Raw genomic sequence first — 21,290 nt, 5'->3', positions numbered from 1 at the left:
CTCATTACACTGACCCATTACGTCAAAACACAGTCACTGGCTAAAAATAAGACCGCACTTTTTCAGACAATCGTTGTTTGCTTTGGAACAGCTCCCCCTCCTCTCTGCACACTCCCAGGCCAATACTAAATTAGTCACATTAGGGTGGGCCACATGCTCCTCAAGCTAAATGTTAGGCTATAGGCTACAACTTTGCTCAAGAGTGGAAAAAAGACTTATGGTCCTGTTCAAGAAACTGTACCAAAATGACCAGTGCCACTTGCTTGACACATGGAAATGTAATTTCTTTGTCTGAAATTTTATACAGTTTGACAGCAAAGACAAGCAGGTGATGCCACTGGCCAAGTTAGAGGTCAGACCTCCGGAGAGGCAGGCAAATCACAACAAGAACTAATGTCTCTCCAAAGGATTTTAACAATAAATTAATTGGTAACTGCATAAATTCAAAATTGATAATTTTAATGTCATACTATGGAACATTCCAGACATTTTCATCTCCATGAGGCCGACACTCCACTGAGAATATTACATAGTGCACCTATAAACAAGAAAACAGTACAATAAAAAAATTACCAGGAAAAATGAATGCATTTTTCCCAGTCTGCGTCACTCATTTGCTGCTATTCTATGTACTACAACAGCCTAAATAGTTCATAATGCAACCACTTACAAAAGTTGAGATTCAGTATACATTAAAAATAGTAAAAGTAAACTAAAGTGACCTTTCTCGAGTAACTCTTTAAAATAAAACAAAGCTTTACAAATCATTACACATCCGAATGTTCATCATTGCCTACCATCTGCAGCTAATATCTGGACTGAAACAAAGGAGGGTGCTGCCAGAGAATGCACTGGAGACCAGTGAGACTTTTGAATCTGCCGAGGAAAGACACGGGCAATAAGATCAGAGCATATTATGATACAAGATGTGTCAGGCATGTGACAGTCTCAGGGAGACCCCAATAAGAGTCCAGTAAAGGTATGACAACAAGCACAACAAGCCCCATCAAGCATGCAGGGGACTGTGTGACCTAACAGCTACATTCTCACAGATACACTTGATTTCTTGCACGGCACAAAGATGTAATTGTCCAAGCTATACATTTTTAATGAATGAAACAATGGTTAATTGTATGTCAACACTACAGTTCAAGCTAAAGTTTCCAGCCATTTGTTTGAATAATAGTTCATATGTTTCTTGTTGGAAGGCATTTTAATATTTGCTGTTCTTAGACAAATATTTTCATTAGGATACCCCTTCTCTCCATTCACATCTTTTCCTTTTTAGTGTATTTGCCTGTTTTTGGCCTTCTAGCTCCCTCCGGCCATTTCATGGGAAAAGAAACTTTGCTCTGGGAGAAATCCAGCTATTTATGGAAAACGGCAACGTCATTGCTTTAAGCGGTCCAGAAACCTCTACCTAATTTCCATCTTCCAGCTTTTTTGCACTTGTTGCACGTCTGAGTAGTTGACGTTAAAGCGAACTCTATTAGTGCCTTTATGGAGCAGACGGGAAATTGCGCACTGATTAGAGCGCAGGTCGTGTCGAACCTGTGGAAATGATGGTGTGGTCAGAGCAGCTGCGTGAGGGAGACGTCAACGGCGATTCTCCTTGAAATGTCTGCAACGTGACATTGCAAGCATCTTTTTCGTCTTTGCGCGCGCAATATACAGAGACTGAGAATGAGCCACTGTTTTAGGTTATTAATATGGCTCTTGATCAATTGTCTGTGCGTAAATCATGAGCTTATGAACGCATTCTGTGATAATGCTGTGGTCGTCACACGCGCGCAACGGATACAACAGGTTTTACGCACCATCTCTGTGCAATTGTTTCGCACCTGGAGCATTTTTCTTACCAAATAGCTGGATTGAGAATGACCTGTGCATATGTTGGTGCATGTGTGTTTTGTTTCTCTAAGTGAGAGAGCACACGTCAGCTCGGGGAGGGCAAAGCCTGCTTAAAATGCACTGAATGTGACAGCCCAGTCATAGCCCAGGCTTAAGCGGTGCATGGAGAGGAGGTGTGCGTGGAGGGGGCTGTAAACATGCCAGCCGAACCAGATCACCCGCAGACGTGACGCACGCTTCCACGAGACAGAGCCGAGACAGAGAGGACCGAGGTGCGCGCCCGGGGTAAAACATGACAGTGGTGCCCGCGGAGAACCTGGATGAGACCGTGGCACTGGCTGCTCTGTCTGCGCAGGATGTCTACGACCCGGAGCGCGCAGAGAACCAGGAGTGCTGTGAGCGCGTGGTCATCAACATCTCCGGGCTGCGCTTCGAGACGCAGCTCAAGACCCTTGCCCAGTTCCCATCCACACTGCTCGGAGACCCACGCAAGAGGATGCGCTTCTTTGACCCACTCAGGAACGAATACTTCTTTGACAGAAACCGGCCAAGCTTTGATGCCATTCTATATTACTACCAGTCTGGGGGCAGGTTGCGCAGACCCGTTAATGTGCCCGTGGATATCTTTATGGAAGAAATTAAATTCTACGAGCTTGGAGATGACGTGATTGAGAATTTTAAAGACGATGAAGGTTTTATTAAAGAGGAAGAGCGACCACTGCCGGAAAACGAATTCCAGCGTCAAGTTTGGCTTTTGTTTGAGTACCCTGAGAGCTCAGGACCCGCGAGAGGCATAGCCATTGTGTCTGTACTGGTCATCCTCATCTCCATCGTCATATTCTGCTTGGAGACATTACCTGAGTTCAGGGAGGAGGCAAGAACGTTTGAGGAACATCTCGTTGTGAACGGGACCTCGCGCGTAAAAAAGCCCAATCCGTTCACAGATCCGTTCTTTATTGTGGAGACGCTCTGCATAATCTGGTTCTCCTTTGAGTTGCTGGTCCGTTTCCTGGCCTGCCCCAGCAAACCAGCGTTCTTCAAGAACATCATGAACACCATAGACATTGTGGCCATCATGCCATACTTCATCACCCTGGGGCTCGAGCTCGCAGAGCACCAAGGCAACGGCCAGCAGGCCATGTCCCTGGCCATCCTCAGGGTCATTCGCCTTGTGCGAGTCTTCCGCATCTTTAAACTCTCGAGACACTCAAAGGGGCTGCAAATTTTGGGCAAGACTCTGCAAGCCAGTATGAGAGAGCTGGGACTTCTCATTTTTTTTCTTTTCATTGGAGTAATCCTCTTCTCCAGTGCCGTGTACTTTGCGGAGACGGACGACCCGGAATCGGGATTTTCAAGTATCCCGGACGCGTTCTGGTGGGCTGTGGTTTCCATGACAACTGTGGGCTATGGGGATATGTGTCCGGTGACTATCGGGGGTAAAATTGTGGGATCTTTGTGCGCCATCGCTGGTGTGCTCACTATTGCGCTCCCGGTGCCTGTCATCGTATCCAACTTCAACTACTTCTACCACCGAGAGACGGAGCATGAGGAGCAGTTTCAATACACGCACGTGACGTGCGGACAGCAACAACCACCTTTTGGAGAGTTCAAAAAGAGCGACAGCAGGCCATCTTTGACTAAGTCCGACTTTTTAGACAGCGATGAAGCGGACTCCATTAAATACACCAACTGCAGTCCACACAAGGCATACACCGGGAAACTCACAGACGTGTGACTCGTGCCCACTATGATGCTTGGCGCGCGTGCACAGGTCAAATGGCATCCCGCTCAAAGCAGCTCTGGTTTAAGTTGAGACTGAGCTCTGTGCATTATGACATCAAACAAAAGCGAATAGTTTCTCCTCTGTCTTCCATCAGCATAACACATGAGCAGTTTCGATAGCACTTTATGATTGAGATCCTGTCTATAGTTGTGACATTGCTTTTTTGCACTTCATATTTGACACGCAGTTACAACAAGACCAACTCTAAAACGTCATGGCACAGGTATTGCAATGATATTCCAGGTTTTACAATTGGGTTGGCTGGACTTCAGCAATGGGACAGTCAGTGTGCCCAATTGAACTACAATACAAAAGTAATCGTGTAGCATTCAGACCCATAGGCCTACTTTACTGCAATCTTATATGAGCAATTGATACGCTGTTCTCCAAATTTACATTGTGCAGAAGCGCTGGGAAAACAGATAGGGCAGGATGTAACAAGAGCGCCATCATGTGGTTATTCAAATACACCGCATCTTTACTGAAGGCAGTTTCTATAGCAACCTTCCAGACTTTTCTGTATTGTCTATGGAAAGAGCTCAGGCTGAAATAGATACCAGAAACCACCATGTTGTGGGATCCTCCATGTTGTTTGAACTGATTGTGTCTATAGACAAAAAGGCTACATCTTTAACATGATTGTAACAGTATAATTATTATACGTAGTCATCAGTGATTGATCACACTGATCTAACTAAAACTGTGATCCAGCCATCATTGCTTTAGGGATTAAGTAGAAACCTGGTATTTCAGCAATGCAAAATGAAAACAACAATGAAACACCTGCTTAAATTTAAACTTACGCTGGCCAAGACAATAACATCACACTACTAAATCTATCTACAAAACCTTGCTGACCTTGCTGTCAAACATGAAAAAAACAAAACAAAACAAAACAAAACATATATATATGAAAAGATTTAAGTTTTACACGAATCATTTCACACTTATAAAATATAGGCGTATTTTATTTCAGACAGAGCACAGACACCACAGATTGACTCTAAGAACTTGTGTGCTTTAAATGTGAATTCCCTATCCTCAGCACTATGCTCTAGCTTGCACCTTATCGGCATCTGGCTCCTGGAATAACAATATGAAACTGATGGGAATTAAAGGTACCTGTGGACATTCTGGATGTGAGGAAAACCTTTGGATTACTGCCTGGAATTTCTCCGGACTAAATCTGCGGGTTTCAACGCTCAGCCCTTCAGACGACCTTCACAGACTGTGTTTAAGTAGGCCTACACATCGACTGGTTAAGAGGTGAGTAGAAAGTGCTCTGTTTTTCAGTTTTCACAATTGTATGCCTTACTGTAAGCCTGACATTAGTTTTATACTAACACCTGACTCTGCAACACAGAAACTGCAGTTTGTATATTCGGCTCTTGGTGGCAGTGAGTCCTCTATTCACTGAGCAGATGCACGCGCAGCTGGGTGTTTGGAGGTCAAAGGAGTTGCACAACAATTTTCGACAATTATCGACGACGACACGATTTTGAACTTCGTTGTGTTCTAGAAAATTACCAGCAATTTTGTTTAAAGCCTATGTTTGTGACGGGATAGCATCCAGTCTGTAACTCTTGAATTGACAATATAGGCAATTGTGACAAGTAAAAGTACACTAAGCAACCTTTCTGGAGGAGTGCCTACCACCTGCTTGTCTCCATGAAGATGTTGCTGCTTTGCCTGTATGTTCCACACTACGACATTTATACATAGAGACAAGCAGGGGATACCATCAGGCCAAGTAACGGCTAGGTCAGATCTGTTGTTTTTCAAACTGTTTGGAAAAAATTAATGCCAAACTGTGGAACATTTCTGGCAGAACAATAACATCTCCCCCGGAGAAAAGCTGGTGGCAGGACACTTTCCAGAAAAGTTAGACAGTGTAGCTTTAAATCATTGGTTTTAAAACGTCTTAAGTCTATTCATAACTGTATTGACGTATGTAAATAGGCCTGTGATGCCTAATGAGCAAATCACCTTATGGCAGTGTGCATTCATGCTGGTGCTGAAGTTGCTTAAGTCAGCATCTTTTATCAGAGCAGACATGACAGCTATGGGGCATTGTGCTAAGTGAATGAGTGTTCCCCAGGGACTGTTTTGGTCAATGGCTCTCATGAACAGTCACCTCTGTGTATCCTGTCCACTGTGTCTCTTCTCAACATATGCAGACGAGGTAAACACAGTTGCTCTCACAGCTATTGTTAGTCTATGTGTCATTGCTGAGAGAATGTGTCCTGAGGCCTCAAATGGCCCACGGTGTTACCCCCTGTCTGACCCCCAGGTGACCCCCATAACTGCTCTTTCCACTTAGTATAAGGCCCAATGCAGGACAACACAACAGAAAAGAAGTGTGCATGGAAACTTGATACACTTATTATTGGCAGTGAAAATTAAAGCTATGTCAAAATAATTGAACAAGTGAGCTCAAATTGGAAATTTTAATCCAAAAGGATGCATTTCAAAACTAGTCTTACCTTTTGTTTTTTTCTTTCTGGCATCATTACAGAAAATCATCTACCTCCTGCAATAATTTTTTGATGTGAGATACAGTAGGTTTGACATCAGATGCCCTCAGCCCTTAGTCCTTTATTGCAATTTTTACATTCAGTCAAACTTTGAGCAAACTAAATGTAACAGATTTTTTGTAAACCTATATCATAAAGTGTTTTCATGCTAATGTTTTGTCAGTGTGTATTTGTGCACTTATGTCACTTGCACTTGATTAGTTCGAGTCATGAGACCTTGAGCGGTGCAACTCTAAACTTTCAGTGACAACAGCTGCAGGTTGCTACAGCAGAAGCATTACAATAACAGTGCACGCCACGGACAAAACATAACTCGAGACAGGGCTGCAATGATTACTGGGCTGTTTCCATGGCAACTGTGTGTGCGTGTGTGTCCGACTGAATGATAGTTAAAACCACCCTTAATAAGAGCTATCTAAACAAAACAAAAACTAAAAAAAGAAATCCCCAAATATTGTCCCTGATTGTTAATATTATGATGATTATTTCCATTGTGTTACTGGTGTGTTGAACAAAAGCATCAGAGTTCTTAAATAATGCACCTTAACATCTCCATCTGTTATAGTATATACAGTATATTGTTGATGTTTTAGTTTATTTTTTCCACACAGGCGTTAAAAATCCTTATTTGTCTTGTCAGTAACTTATCAGCCTGGATTAAACACTTTGCAGCAGATGTCATCAGCATCTCCTGGGGGTGTGAAGTTAACAGTAGACATTGCTCTGTCTGAAGCTCTGTTACTGAAGTTAGACTTTAATCTGAGCTTTGTTTTAATGCAGTCTGACCATAAAGAACTGATTTAGCTGGAAGAACAACAGGTGGGGTGATTTGTGTCACTCGTACCTTTGTTATTGAAAATCAAACACCTAAACAGGACAATGAAATTATGATAATCAAAACCACACAATTCTCTTAAGTATAATTAGGTATCTGTCTAGTTTACCCATAATAAATATTCAAATTCAAACAAAAGAAAAGGTGACCTGTGACCTCTAATAGCTAAACAAATTTCACTGGTCTTTTGACTGAATTGTAGAGTGGTGTGGATTTGCCCAATTACAGACAGCATCAGTGAATTATCGTACAAATAACAGTGAGAAGACAGCTGGTTACAGAGATTCTGTTTAGAATCCACTTCATCACAGGTCACTGGTCTGCTCTGCACTGTTTTCACCATCACAGTGTTTTTAGATTTCTCCCAAAATTGTGAATGATTGCCTTTATTTCACTATGGTTTATTTTAATCTATAATGTGAATCTCATTTTGTGTTGAAATGATGTATACTGATGACACTTTTCTCATCTTTTAGAAGGAGAACATTGAACAATCCCCTCAGCTCAGCTTAACTTGAACCAAAAGAGACCACCTCCCTCATCCACATTTCCTCTGGATTCACTATGGACACATTATTTGCAGGAACACCAGTTCAGTTTTCAGTTTTGCACAGAGCAAAGCTGCAGTCGGACCTTGAGGTACTTACTTGAATCATTGTGACATTGTTAGCACTTCACTGCAGTGACAGTATGCTTCTGTAGTATTGTGTATGTCCTGTGTGTATGTTGTGGAAAACTAAACCAAAACATGTCTGCATGCTTGGTAGAGAGCATCTGAAGTCCAGCCATAGTGTCAATGGCTCTGCATTTATTAATAATCTGGGAATAATAGTCACATGTTAGATGAGTTATTATAAATCTCTCTTAAACATATCACAATAGACCAACAAGTCTTCATGAACAGAAAGAAGAAATTGTTATAACTTGTTCTTTTTTTTTTAGATGTTTGCCTTAGTAAAAATTAACAACTGAATATGACAGAAGAGACACTCTTTGCCTGTGAAATGAATGTTGTGTGTAGTTTTAACAGTGCAAATACATAAATGCAGGAGTTACATTCTTAATTTCTTTGAAATGTTTTGAATGTTATAATTTTTTATGAAAATGCTGTAATTTTTGTGATAACATCTACCTCTTTCTGCATCATCAAAAAGTGAAGCTTTAACTGAACTCTATCACATACACAGTTGTAGCTTTGCATGGCTTTGTAAGAGTAGTAAGAAGAGATGCCCTAAAGATCACATAAACGATTTAACAATTGATTTAATTTTAAGTCACGGTTCTATACACTATCAAAGTCACCACATCAGGGACCAAATAGAAAACCCCACATACAGTTTGTTCATTGTAGTTTTGGTCATTTATCTGTCTGAAGTGTGACCATGAACAATTCATTTAGAAATTTCTTTAAAAATTCATATATAAATATATATTTGTGGCATGGAGGATGTAGTCATTTTGTGTATGATATATTCGTTATATACATTAGTATACACATATATATATATATATATATATATATATATATATATATATATATATATATATATATATACACACACACACACACACATATTATTTATTTATTTTTTATTTTTTTTCATTTTACAGCCCTTCAGTTGTTTAAGTGTAGTCAATTTTAAGATAGCCTTCATGTGTTGGTTCTACTGTCATCATTTTTGTGCCTATAAAAAGCAATATGGGGTAATGGTCACTCTTCTCCTCAAAGTATGCAATTTTTTCCTCCTTATTTTGAGCTTTGATCTTCATTTGTTTGGATCAAATAAATCTTTATCACCACATGTGATTGCACATGTACATGCATATGTTTGTGCTTCATTTATGTTTTTGCCAACATGATTTTCTGGATTTAGTCAGGAATAATGCTAAAGGCAGTGGTATCTTTGAGTGTCGTCATCTGTACAATGGATGTGCAACTGAGCAAACATCTAAATATGACTGAATAATAATATAGGACGCGTCATAAGAGATGACGTCAGTGCTTACTAAGAATAACTGTTATGCTCGAGGGCAGAGGTCCTCAAATTTGTCACCACAGAAAACATTAGGCATTTCAAGAGCTTCTTTAATATAATACAATAAACCCATGTTGATTTACTAATTTATTATCTATAATAACTATGATTTCAATCTGCAAACATAACATTTTGACAAAAAAATATATAAAAAGCATCTAATGCACACGATTTGTGTCACTGTTTATAGTGGTGTCACATAACTCTTGTCTTGAAGATTGTACATAGTGTTAAAATAATAATAATATAAAAATATAATATAAATAATATATGATAATCAAGTTTATCTTAACAAAATGAGCAATGAAGCAATGAAAAAGTCTGTTCAACAATATACTGAAAGTGAAGCACATTTTTAATATAAAATTTTGTATTTAACAATTTTTTTTTTTTTTTTTCTTGATTTTGAAGTTGGGAAAATAAAGGTTACACACTGAGTATACAGTAGAGATGAAAACTAAAACATGTGAACACACATTAAACCAGCAGATGTAAACAAATTATTCAGTTGTAAGCAATAAGAGTAATGTCACGTAGTGTGCTCATAGGTGTGTGTAGAAAACGTTCATAGTGCCTTTAACCAAACTTTCCGTAAATGCAGTTCAAACAAGAAGAAAGAGTACTTCTTTTACATTATGACATATAGTGTTGTAATCAGGTGAGTGGACACTGACATGGATGACGTATTGTAAATTAATGTATTGAATGTACAGTAAGCATGTCTTCCTAATAAGTGATGGAGTTATACTTTTTAAAATATAATTTTAGCCCATCTAAACATTCATACTGATGCATGTTTCAACTTCACATAACCAGTACATGATTATTCCAATTATCAATATTTTGCCATTACAAAAAATTGGCTGTAGGATTAAAAAGTAAAAATCTTCCAACATGTCTCACAAACTGAGTAAAGCATCTTTAACAAGACTTGAGTATTATGAATTTGATCTATGGGTTAGTGTGAAGCTCCATTTATTATTCTAACGATGCATTTATTTTTTTCTTACATAAATCTTTTTATATGCATGTTGAAGAAAACATGGAAATAGGTATTATGGACATGTCTTGTGATGTGGGTCTACGTCTTTCTATGCTGTTTGTTCTCCTAAAAACGACAAAGACACAATTCCTCTGTCTGCAAAAACTCAGTGCAAAGAATCTCAAGTCTCGATTTATTTTACCAGTGTATGCTAACCAGCTACCAGTATTACAAAGAAAACTGTATGTATTATGCACAGTCAATAGTTGTGTGACTATGTTTCATGTGGCCTTTTCTTTTTCAATGTGCTGCAATGTTGTAAATGGTTAATATCAGATATGTATATAAAAGTTAATGCTTTATGTTTCTAACACCTATGTTTAATAAATAAACTAACGTAAATTAATCCTTTTTTTTTTTTTTTTTAATTTCTATAAAAATATTACTATCTGTACTAGGGACAATATATTATATATTTTATTGAATTTGAATGTATTTGTTTGGAGGATAAGCCCCTTGAGATGTGTCACCATCTCGTTTTCAAGGGGGTCTTCATAAATACAATGCAATGTCTCCAAAATGAATTTATTTCAACCAGGAGAGACTATTAAGGTGCAATGGATGGTTAATGTTTATAGTTATTGGAAAATATAACCATGTGACCTGAAGATAGATAGACAGTCTGAAGACAGCCTGAAGAGGTGGATGGTTTTGGTGTTATGGGCGAAGGAGGGCTGCAACATGATGCTGAAATTATATGTGCTTTCCAACTCGAAGAGCTATGGTTTGAAATAAATGCTAGTCAAATCAGAGAAGAAGATACTGTCAACCACATTCACATACTTTCTTAGTATGTGGAATCTTTTTTCATCCTTTCATTTTTTTAAATTATATTTTATATTATATTTTATTTGGTTGTGATATATTAAAATATTAAAATCAAATGTAAGCTACCTCAATGCACCAAAAAAAAAAAAAAAGAAAAAAAAAAAAGAACAGATTGCAACCAACCCTTGATAACTTGTAAAAGTGTTCAAAAGTGAAAATTGTAAAGAGATTATGAATCCTTTCTGAGCTTGCAGAGTCATCCACATCCAGCAGATGACTTCACTTTAACATCTCATTCAAAAGTAATGATTTGGAGCTACGGGAAAAGGGATCCATTACATAAGAGAGTGAGAGAGTGAGTTTCAGAGTCAATGGAGACTGCAAACGGAAAGACCACAGCGAAGGAGAGCGCATTAGTCTGACCTGCAGCATCAGCACTTTGACTTCCTCTGCCTGAACTTACAGACACTTGATCCCACCCACAGCTAAACACTTAATGGTTTTTATATCGACTGCACCTAAAACCATTTTAAAGACATCACCTTTCAGGCAGCACATAGTAGGCTATAGGATGGGCTTGTTGAAGAAGAGCATAAGGCACATGTAAATCACAATAAATGGAAATTCTACATTTTTAAATTCATATTTTGTACTTCCCAATTCTCATTGTTACATATGACATGATTCTACACTACAAGCCATATGGAGTAGATGGAGCGGGGGGAAGCTGACTTTACACACAATGTCATACAACAATACATGATCACATAAATTAAAAGGTCTAAAAACATGACTTCAGATGTACCAAATTAGTATAATGCAATTTATGTATTATGTACTGGTGGCACGATGGCTAAGAGGCTGGCACTTTTGCTTCACTCCCAGAAGGTTGTTTCCTCCACACACTCCAGTTTCCCCCATCAACCAAAAACATGCTCTGCTCTGACCAAGCTTAGCTCATAACCTGGAGTTTGTGCTGCCTACTGCAACTGCAGGTTGTCACAGAGAACATATTTTCCTGTGGGAACAATAAAGTGTACCTTAATCTCAACATTTTATCTTTCTATTTTCTTCTTCTATGTAAACTGTAAAGGCTATGCAGTATATAGGGAATCCCTCCCCGTGACTGTGGTTTTCAGTGTTTTTACAGATGCTATTTTTAGCCTTGCTTTTTTCTTGGAGGGGATTCTGCAGTCTATTTTTGCAGTGGGTCTTGCTCATCTATACAATTTAACCATTGGAGGGTGACATTGGGGGATGAATAGTGCACACCAAATCACAATTTACACCAGTTCCCCAATCAAAACCTTGGACAATTACAATTAGGTAAATGGTGTGAATTAAATACATTTTGTAAAAAAGCAAAATACAAATAAAAATCTTGTATGATTAAATCTTTCCTTCAGCCCTTTGGGCTTTTGTGGAATGGTATGAGTCAAAAGCAATGATTTACAGTATTAGATGGACAATATTCAGTAGTATACAAACATGTAAAGGATAACACTATGAGTGTCCAGATAACATCCAACCACCTCAAATGAACAAGACCTGTTTGGGATTAGTGCAGATCTATTGTGAGAGTGAAGAAACATGCTCTGTAATGAAGCTGTGAGAGAAAATCACTTTAAAGTTTCATGTTATCAAATCAAGATATTTTTCGTGGGAACAAAATAAAAAAAAATTAAATATAATCACAGTCACAGTGTGAGTAAATCAGTGTTTTATGTGCATTGTTGATAAAATAAGATAAAAGATAAAATAGGATATACGAGAATACTTCAGCACAAAGAGGGAATGTGGACTGGGTGTTTTTCACAAGGACACAACAACAGTAGCACTTCTCCAGGTGCATTACTTGCCACTGTGCCATTGCTGCTACACTATAGAACCTAGTATTCCCAGTAATTTCTCATCCCAATACTAAACAGTCAACATAACATTTTACAATGGTTATATTTACAAAAGTACAACAACATCTTGGGTGAAGATTTTTATTTCACTATATAAATTGAGCAGAAAACTTTTAAACATTTGAATTTTAGGGCAATGAAGATTTTTTTGTTTGTTTATGCAGTTGTTGCTGTCTATTTTCACAAATTCTTTAATAAAACTTTGGTAGAAAACATTGGAAAAATGATAAGGCTCTGAGGTATATAAAACATTTTAGAGTGTCTACCCCTCCTTGAACCGTCACCTTATCGTGGTGGAGGGGTTTGAGTGCCCGAATGATCCCGGGAGCTATTATGTCGGGGGCTTTATGCCCCTGGTAGGGTCACCCAAGGCAAACAGGTCCTGGGGGACGAGTCAGACGAAGAACGGTTCAGAAGCCCCACATGATGAGTTACATACGGAGGCCAGTTACGTCGCCCGGAATGGCGTTAGCGGAGCCCCATCCTGGAACCTGGATTGAAATGGTGGGTTTTTCGTTTTTCTTCATACAAATTTGCTAAAATCACCGCGATATCAGCAGCGGTGAAACGCCGGAGGTTCGCCCGTGTAGACCGTGATCCTGAGCGAAAGGACCGACGCAGAAGTCCGCGCTCCACCGAGATAAACGCAGCTGACGCCCGATCGCACTCAGGGTTCTCTCAGGGGCGGTCCTAGATTCCAAGTTCTAGTCCAGGATTAGTCCTGGTTTGGTCCTGGTTTAGTCTTGGTTTAGTCCTGGTTTAGTCCTGGTTCAATTCTGGTTCAGTCCTGGTTTAGTCTTGGTTTATTCCTGGTTTAGACCTGGTTCAGTCCTGGTTCAGTTCTGCAGTTCTGGTATAGACCTGGTTTAGTCCTGGTTTAGACCTGGTTCAGTCCTGGTTCAGTTCTGGTTTAGTCCTGGTTTAGTCCTGGTTTAGACCGACCTGATTTAGACCTGGTTTAGTCCTGGTTTAGTCCTGGTTCAATCCTGGTTCAGTCCATATACGGCCCAAAAGTTCAGCATCTTAACAGTTCTTTTGGTGAGAGTAAATTAAAAGTGCTGCAATAGTCATATAATGTTTTACATTTTAAATACAGTAATATTGTAATGTAACAAATTACTTTGAAATGACAGTAACAAGTCATAAATAACACATTACAGTTTTAAAGTCACTTGTCCAACAGTGTATCTTGTAAAGTTGTTGTAAACTAGAAGTCAGTTTGAACATTAAAGGCAGCCTTTCATTTACAGATCTCATCTAAATATAAAATGAACTGAACTTTGAACTAGTTCAAAATTAAAATTGTGAACTATGAACGTGAACTATTCACTTTGAACAAGTGTGAACTGAACTTTGAACTAGTTCATGAAAAGTGTGAACTTGCACAACACTGATGGAATGTCACCTCACTGGGGGGGAAGGAGCCTGAACTTGTGCAGGAGGTTGAGCGTTACCGACTAGATAGAGTCGGCCTCACCTCCACTCACAGTTTGGGCTCTGGAACCCAACTCCCTGAGAGGGGCTGGACTCTCTATTTCTCTGGCATTGGCCACGGGGAGTGGCGGCGGGCTGGTGTGGGCCTGCTCATTGCCCCACAGCTCTGCTGCTGTGTGTTGGAGTTCACTCCGGTGAACGAGAGGGTAGCGTCCCTGCGCCTTCGGGTCGTGGACAGGTCTCTCACTGTGGTGTCGGCCTACGGGCCGAACAGCAGTGCAGAGTACCCGGCCTTCTTGGAGTCCCTGGGAGGGGTACTAGACAGTGCACCGACCGGGGACTCCGTTGTTCTCCTGGGGGACTTCAATGCCCACGTGGGCAACGACAGTGACACTTGGAGAGGGGTGATTTCGAGGAATGGCCTCCCTGATCTGAACCCGAGTGGTGTTCTGTTATTGGACTTCTGTGCTAGTCACGGTTTGTCCATAACGAACACCATGTTCAAGCCAACGGTGTCCATAAGTGCACATGGCACCAGGACACCCTAGGCCGGAGGTCGATGATCGACTTTGTAGTTGTGTCATCTGACCTCCGGCCGCGTGTCTTGGACACTCGGGTGAAGAGAGGGACTGAGTTGTCAACTGATCACCACCTGGTTGTGAGTTGGGTTCGCTGGCGGAGGAGGAAGCCGGAGAGACCTGGCAGGCCCAAGCGTGTAGTGAGGGTCTGTTGGGAACGTCTGGTGGAGCCCTTTCAACTCGCACCTCCGGGAGGACTTCACACAGATTCCGGGGGAGGCTGGAGATATGGAGTCTGAGTGGGCTTCATTCTTGGCCTCTATTGTCGATGAGACCACTCGTAGCTGTGGCCGTAAGGTCTGTGGTGCCTGTCACGGCGGTAATCCCCGAACCCGGTGGTGGACACCGGAAGTAAGGGATGCCGTCAAGCTGAAGAAGAAGTCCTATCAGGCCTTGTTGGCTCTTAGGACTCCTGAGGCAGCTGATGGGTACCGGCAGGCCAAGCATGCTGCAGCCCGTGCTGCAGCTGGGAGGAGTTCGGGGTCTCAGGAGGGGGAAGCAGTCCTTCACTAACACTGTTTACAGTGCGGGGGGAGAGCTGTTGACCTCGACTGAGGACGTTGTCCGGCTTTGGAAGGAATACTTTGAGGATCTCCTCAATCCTACCATCACGTCTTCCCAGGAGGAAGCCGAGGCTGGGGACTCAGAGGCGGACTCATCCATCACCCTGGCCGAAGTTACTGAGGTGGTTTGCAAGCTCCTTGGTGGCAAGGCTCCGGGGGTGAATGAGATCCGTCCTGAGTATCTTAAGTCTCTGGATGTTGTGGGGCTGTCTTGGCTGACACGCCTCTTCAAATCTCGTGGTGGTCGGGACAGTGCCTCTGGACTGGTAAACCGGGGTGGTGGTCCCTCTGTATAAGAAGGGAGACCGGAGGGTATGTTACAACTACAGGGGAATCACACTCCTCAGCCTTCCCGGTAAGGTCTATGCCAGGGTACTGGAGAGGAGAATCCGACCGATAGTCGAACCTCGGATTCAGGAGGAGCAGTGTGGTTTTCGTCCTGGCCGTGGAACACTGGACCAGCTCTACACTCTCCATCGGGTGCTCCAGGGTTCATGGGAGTTTGCCCAACCAGTCCACATGTGCTTTGTGGACTTGGAGAAGGCATTCGACCGTGTCCCTCGTGGTGTCCTGTGGGGGGTGCTCTGGGAGTATGGGGTCTGGGGCCCTTTGCTAAGGGCTATCCGGTCCCTGTATGCCCGGAGCAGGAGCTGTGTTCACATTGCCGGCAGTAAGTCAGACCTGTTCCCGGTGCATGTTGGACTCCACCAGGGCTGCCCTTTGTCACCAGTTACGTTCATTGTATTTATGGACAGAATTTCTAGGCGCAGTCAGGGGCCGGAGGTGGTCCGTTTTGGGACCACAGAATCTCATCTCTGCTGTTTGCGGGTGATGTTGTCTTGTTGACTCCATCAAATCAGGACCTGCAATGTGCACTGGGGCGGTTTGCAGCCGAGTGTGAAGCGGTTGGGATGAGGATCAGCTCTTCCAAGTCCGAGGCCATGGTTCTCGACCAGAAAAAAGTGGCTTGCCCTCTCCAGGTGGGTAGAGGGTCCTTGCCTCAAGTGGAGGAGTTCAAGTATCTCGGGGTCTTAATGGACAAATTAAAAAGTCCCGACGCGTTTCAGCCTATGGCTTTCCTCAGGGGACAAACAGAACTGAGAGCAAATCATGTGAATTAAATACAAAAAACCCACCAATAGGGCTGCTCCACCTGGAAGAGGAGGAGTGGAGACTCACCTGAAAATATCCCGTATGGACAAATGCAGCGTGTGCGGAGAATTTGTGATCAAGATTGTGATTTTGAAATAAAATCATGTGAGATGATGGACAGATTCCAAGATCGGGGATATAAGAAAGAGACCCTCCTAAAAGCTTACCATCGGGCAAGCCATTTAGACAGAGATGCTCTGCTTATTAGAAATCCACCAAAGACTAGCAAGGAACGTGTCATGTTTAGCACCAAATTCAGCCATGAGGCTTACAAAATCAAGCAAATTTTCAAACAACTGGGACATTATTGAGAGTGATGAGACACTGAAAGAAATCTTCCCAGAACCTCCCTTGGTTAGTTTTAAAAGAAGCCCTACTCTCCACGACAAACTGGTCCACAGCTACCAGCCACCAGCACCTAAACATACTTGGCTTGGACCTCGACCAACAGGTTCTTTTAAATGTAACAGCTGACCCCACTGCACAAACGTATGTCAAACCAAGTCATTTCTGGACTATCATTCACAAAAAGAATACACAATAAAACATTTTATCAACTGCAAAACAACTTTTGTTATCTACAGACTTGTAAGGTATTCTATGTAGGGATGACAAAAAGACGCCTACAAGACCGCTTGGCTGAGCATAAATATGCTATCCGCACAGTCAATATCAATTATCCTATGGCCAGACACTTTTTGGACTTTCATGACAGTAACCCATCAAATCTACAGATACAAGGAATTGACCATATACCAGACTCGTTACGAAAAGGAAACCGGATTGCTAAATTTAAACAATGTCAAACTTATTGGATCTTTAAATTGCAGGCAACAAAATATCCTGGGCTTAATGAAGATTTGGACTTCTCTGTGTTTTTATAACTGCGTGGCATTTTTTATACTGCATGGTATATTTTGTATATATTTTATTATTTTATTTTATTTTTTGTAAATATTTCGTTTTTATATTCTCTATGATGTTCTACTTTTTTCACACTGCCATCTTGTGGCGTTATTAGGTGGTGTCCACAGGTGAGTCTCCACTCCTCCTCTTCCAGGTGGAGCAGCCCTATTGGTGGGTTTTTTGTATTTAAAACCACTTACCATCCACCCGCCCGCCGGCGGGCGATTTTCCAATAAAAAATGTTCACTCTGTATATTCACCTTCATTATTGTTTTCACTACTGGCATGCCATACATCATTTGAAAGCTTAATTTATCAATAAAATAACCATATCATTCATTTTATGCCGTACAACGAGCCCGAATTTATGTGAATTTAAAAATTCACATCATAAACAGAAATAAGATACGCGTTTCTTACCTTTGAGCCGGTTCTGTCGGTCCAAAACGCGTTCAATCCATGAAAAGTTGTACTCAATAAATCCGTAATAATCCACAGAAAAAGAATATCAAGTTGTTTTTCCAAAAAATAATTCCATGTGGGGGAATAATCCAGAAAATCGTCGTCCGTATGAGTGGATGAATCCGTGAATGAAAATATTATGTCTCTTCTCCGCCTCTTCTCCCGCTCTCACTTCCCTTTCTCTCCCGCTCTTGGGTACGCTTGTTTTCCTCACACTCTTAGCTTCAAAATGAGACCCTCCCCGCTGTTGTCGGTGGCGGGGTTTAGGTGGGATAAGCCGCTGAAGAAGCTAACGCACTCACGTACTTCCTGGCTTTACGCACGCGTCATCAATTTGTTTACGGGAAATCTCTTCAGTCATTGGATCTCCAGAAAGTGATTGACATATTGTTTTAGCCTATCACCAGAGCTTTCAAACGGTGGGTGGAACATCCAGATTGTATTGGAAACGGACCCTGTGTTTATACGCGCAGCCGAGAGGGACCCGGAGAGAGACACAGAGAGCAGTGTGGCAGTGCAGAACTGCCAGTTGGAAGTCAATTTTGGCTACTTTTAGTTTTTTTTCTTGAGAAAACATGCCCAAAGCTCAGAAGAATTAGTATTATAATAATAACAATTATTATTATTATTATTATATTATTATTATTATTTTGGCACAAATTTGGCAATCTTGTGCCGAATTGTCATTTTGTAAACACAAAGGCTCACAGCATCAAAACCCTTTGTCCTAGAGATCTGAAATTCTACACAGTTGTTGCCAACAACTTGAACAATGAGTGTAGTGAGTCACAAATGCCTAGCATGAAGTATGACCAAGCTAAGGCCTTTATTTTTTTCAATTGTTTTTTCGAAGCAAAAAAATACAATTTTTAATTGACTGTACTGTAGGTTAGGCAGCACTCACAGTCTTCATGTACATATCTACAGAAACTAGAAGGCCTAAGCTTTAAAATGGTGCCTCACACAAGCATGTGGGTTCTAAGGTTTTCTTTTAATAAGCTATGGCATTTGGGTATGTCTTACCATTGTGCACACACCAAAATGAGGCGGGTGGTAACAGGTTAATTCACATGATTTGCTCTCAGTTCTGTTTGTCCCCTGAGGAAAGCCATAGGCTGAAACGCGTCGGGACTTTTTAATTTGTCCATTAAGACATGCCGTAAACTAATAAAGGTATTTTATTTTGAACCAGTGAGTGCCTTGGTTTTTTTGCATCTTTGTACTGACTTCCTTTCCCAAAGAGCACCACTGAGTTGGATCTACTGTGTATTATCCTCTGGAGGTCCAGGAAGCGCTTCTTCTGAAACATTTTTTATCTCGGGGTCTTGTTCACGAGTGAGGGAAGGACAGGCGGATAAGTGCAGCGTCTGCAGTGATGCGGTCGCTGTATAGGACCGTTGTGGTGAAGCGGGAGCTGAGTCGAAAGGCAAAGCTCTCGATTTACCGGTCAGTCTTCGTTCCTACTCTCACCTATGGTCATGAGCTCTGGGTAATAACTGAAAGGACAAGATCACGGATACAAGCGCTCGAAATGAGTTTCCTCCGCATGATGGCTGGGCGCTTCCTTAGAGATAGGGTGAGGAGCTCAGTCACACGGGAGGAGCTTGGAGTAGAGCCGCTGCTCCTCCATGTCGAGAGGAGCCAGTTGAGGTGGCTCGGGCATCTGTTCCGGATGCCTCCTGGGCGCCTCCCTCGGGAGGTGTTCAGGGCATGTCCCACCGGGATGAGGCCCCGGGGAAGACTCAGGACACGCTGGAGGGACTATGTCTCTCGGTTGGCCTGGGAACGCCTCGGGGTTCCCCCGGAGGAGCTGGAGGATGGGTCTGGGGTGAAGGAAGTCTGGGAGTCCCTGCATAGACTGCTGGTCCCGCAACCCGGGTAAGTGAAAGAAAATGGATGGATGGAGTGTCTACAGAAGTGTAATGCTGCCACACATGGCACCTTGAGTTTGTTAATTTGCATTTTATAACTTGATTTCTGTATGAACTAAAACAGTTGGATATTAGAATCCCTATGTTAGCAGCAGTAGAAATAAACCAGTAATATAAAATATAAAGTGGTTTAATAATGCCAATTCATCAATGCATTTGAAGTGAACACATTGTCAGTGCTGAAAAGCTGAAAAAGAAACCACTGATGACTTAAAGCTCCCAATGCCAGCACTGATCCGTCTGTTCATCTCATACTTCATCCTTTACTCTATCATCAACAAGACCCCAATACTTAAACACCACCCCTTGAGGCAGTGACTCTCCAACAGCCTGAGGAGGTCAAACTACCTTTTTACGCTCATAATCCATGGCCTCGGCAGCGGAGCCGCTTTACACTCGGCTGCACATTGCCCCAGTGCATTTGATGAATCAACAGCATCAGGAAACAGCAGTGATGACAGGCCATGGCTCCCAAAACAGTCCCTCTCTGACCCCTGGCTGTAACAATAAATGATGACCAGAGAAATAATAAACAGAAGCAGTGACAAAAGGCAGCCCTGCTGCAGTCCAAATGCACTGGGAACTGCACTACTCCTGCTCTGTTCATACATCAGTGAATGAGTGGAACAAACTTCTGGCCAGTTTGTGAACAGTGACATTATCAGCCATCTGAACAGACTCTCCACACTACAGAATCAATTTTAAAAGGAAAAAGAGAGTTTGAGAGGCCATTTTATTGTGCCTCCCTGTACATCACTGTACATCACTGCTTCTATAGTTGTCATTTATTTGTATTCTGTGATGACCTGTCAAAGCTGCCATCAGCTGCTAAATCTCTCCTGACATCAAACTGCTACTACCTGCCTTCTCACTGCCAACCCAAGTGCTCATATTGATCACAGTATTGATGAGGTGTCACACTTTGGTCAATGTTATGATGATGAAACTGATGATTGGACATGGATGTGGTCACAGTTATTAACTCTGACCCCTTGTTTTTAAATCAAATCCTACCTTCTCAAAGCCCACAGCAGGACATTTTTATTTGGTACTGAACCAGCGCGGTAAGTAACTGAATACAACATATTTTCATTGTTCTCTTCACAGTTCTCATCTGCCTTGCTCTGCTTTGTGTCCGTTACTGTATCTTCTCCCTCCCCCAAACTGTCACTTTGCTTTCCTCTCTCCTCGCTGCCTCTCTCATGACGTGACTCTAATAATAGCTCCCTGAAGTCGGCCCCGGCAGCACCCAAGGGCCCAGAGTTGGTCTTGAAGGGCACTGCATGAATTGGCCGTGCTTGTTCCCTTTCATGCTATAGGCACTATAAATAGTTCTAGAGAAATGGAGGATCTGCATAGGCATTATATACAGGCATGCATTATCCATGTGTTTATGAATGAAAGTGGGGGAGGAGCAAAGCTGTTTCATACATTCATAAGTTCTGAATCTAGCTGTTTGGACACTTTTTGTTCCAGCAGTACTCTATATGTGAAAACAAAAAACT

At 41.8% G+C, this 21,290-nt stretch overlaps 1 protein-coding gene across 1 annotated transcript; it reads left to right on the top strand.

The window, feature by feature from the left end:
- Window positions 1-2,109: 2,109 nt before the first annotated feature.
- On the top strand, window positions 2,110-3,629 carry LOC110161791 (shaker-related potassium channel tsha2-like). The gene has a single exon (XM_020926623.2). It carries the CDS (start codon window positions 2,144-2,146, stop codon window positions 3,584-3,586), a length of 1,443 nt encoding a protein of 480 aa, XP_020782282.1. The 5' UTR covers window positions 2,110-2,143; the 3' UTR covers window positions 3,587-3,629.
- Window positions 3,630-21,290: the final 17,661 nt, after the last annotated feature.

This window comes from Boleophthalmus pectinirostris, unplaced genomic scaffold (genome assembly GCF_026225935.1).
Source record: "Boleophthalmus pectinirostris isolate CB_2022bp ecotype Guang Dong unplaced genomic scaffold, ASM2622593v1 HiC_scaffold_18, whole genome shotgun sequence".
Lineage (NCBI taxonomy): Eukaryota > Metazoa > Chordata > Actinopteri > Gobiiformes > Gobiidae > Boleophthalmus > Boleophthalmus pectinirostris.
The sequence above is the reverse complement of the archived record's forward strand: the minus strand, read 5'-3'. Positions and strand labels throughout refer to the sequence as shown.

Coding starts and splice junctions, on each gene's coding strand:
- LOC110161791 (XM_020926623.2), top strand. CDS start 2,144: ATGACAGTGGTGCCCGCGGAGAACCTGGATGAGACCGTGGCACTGGCT.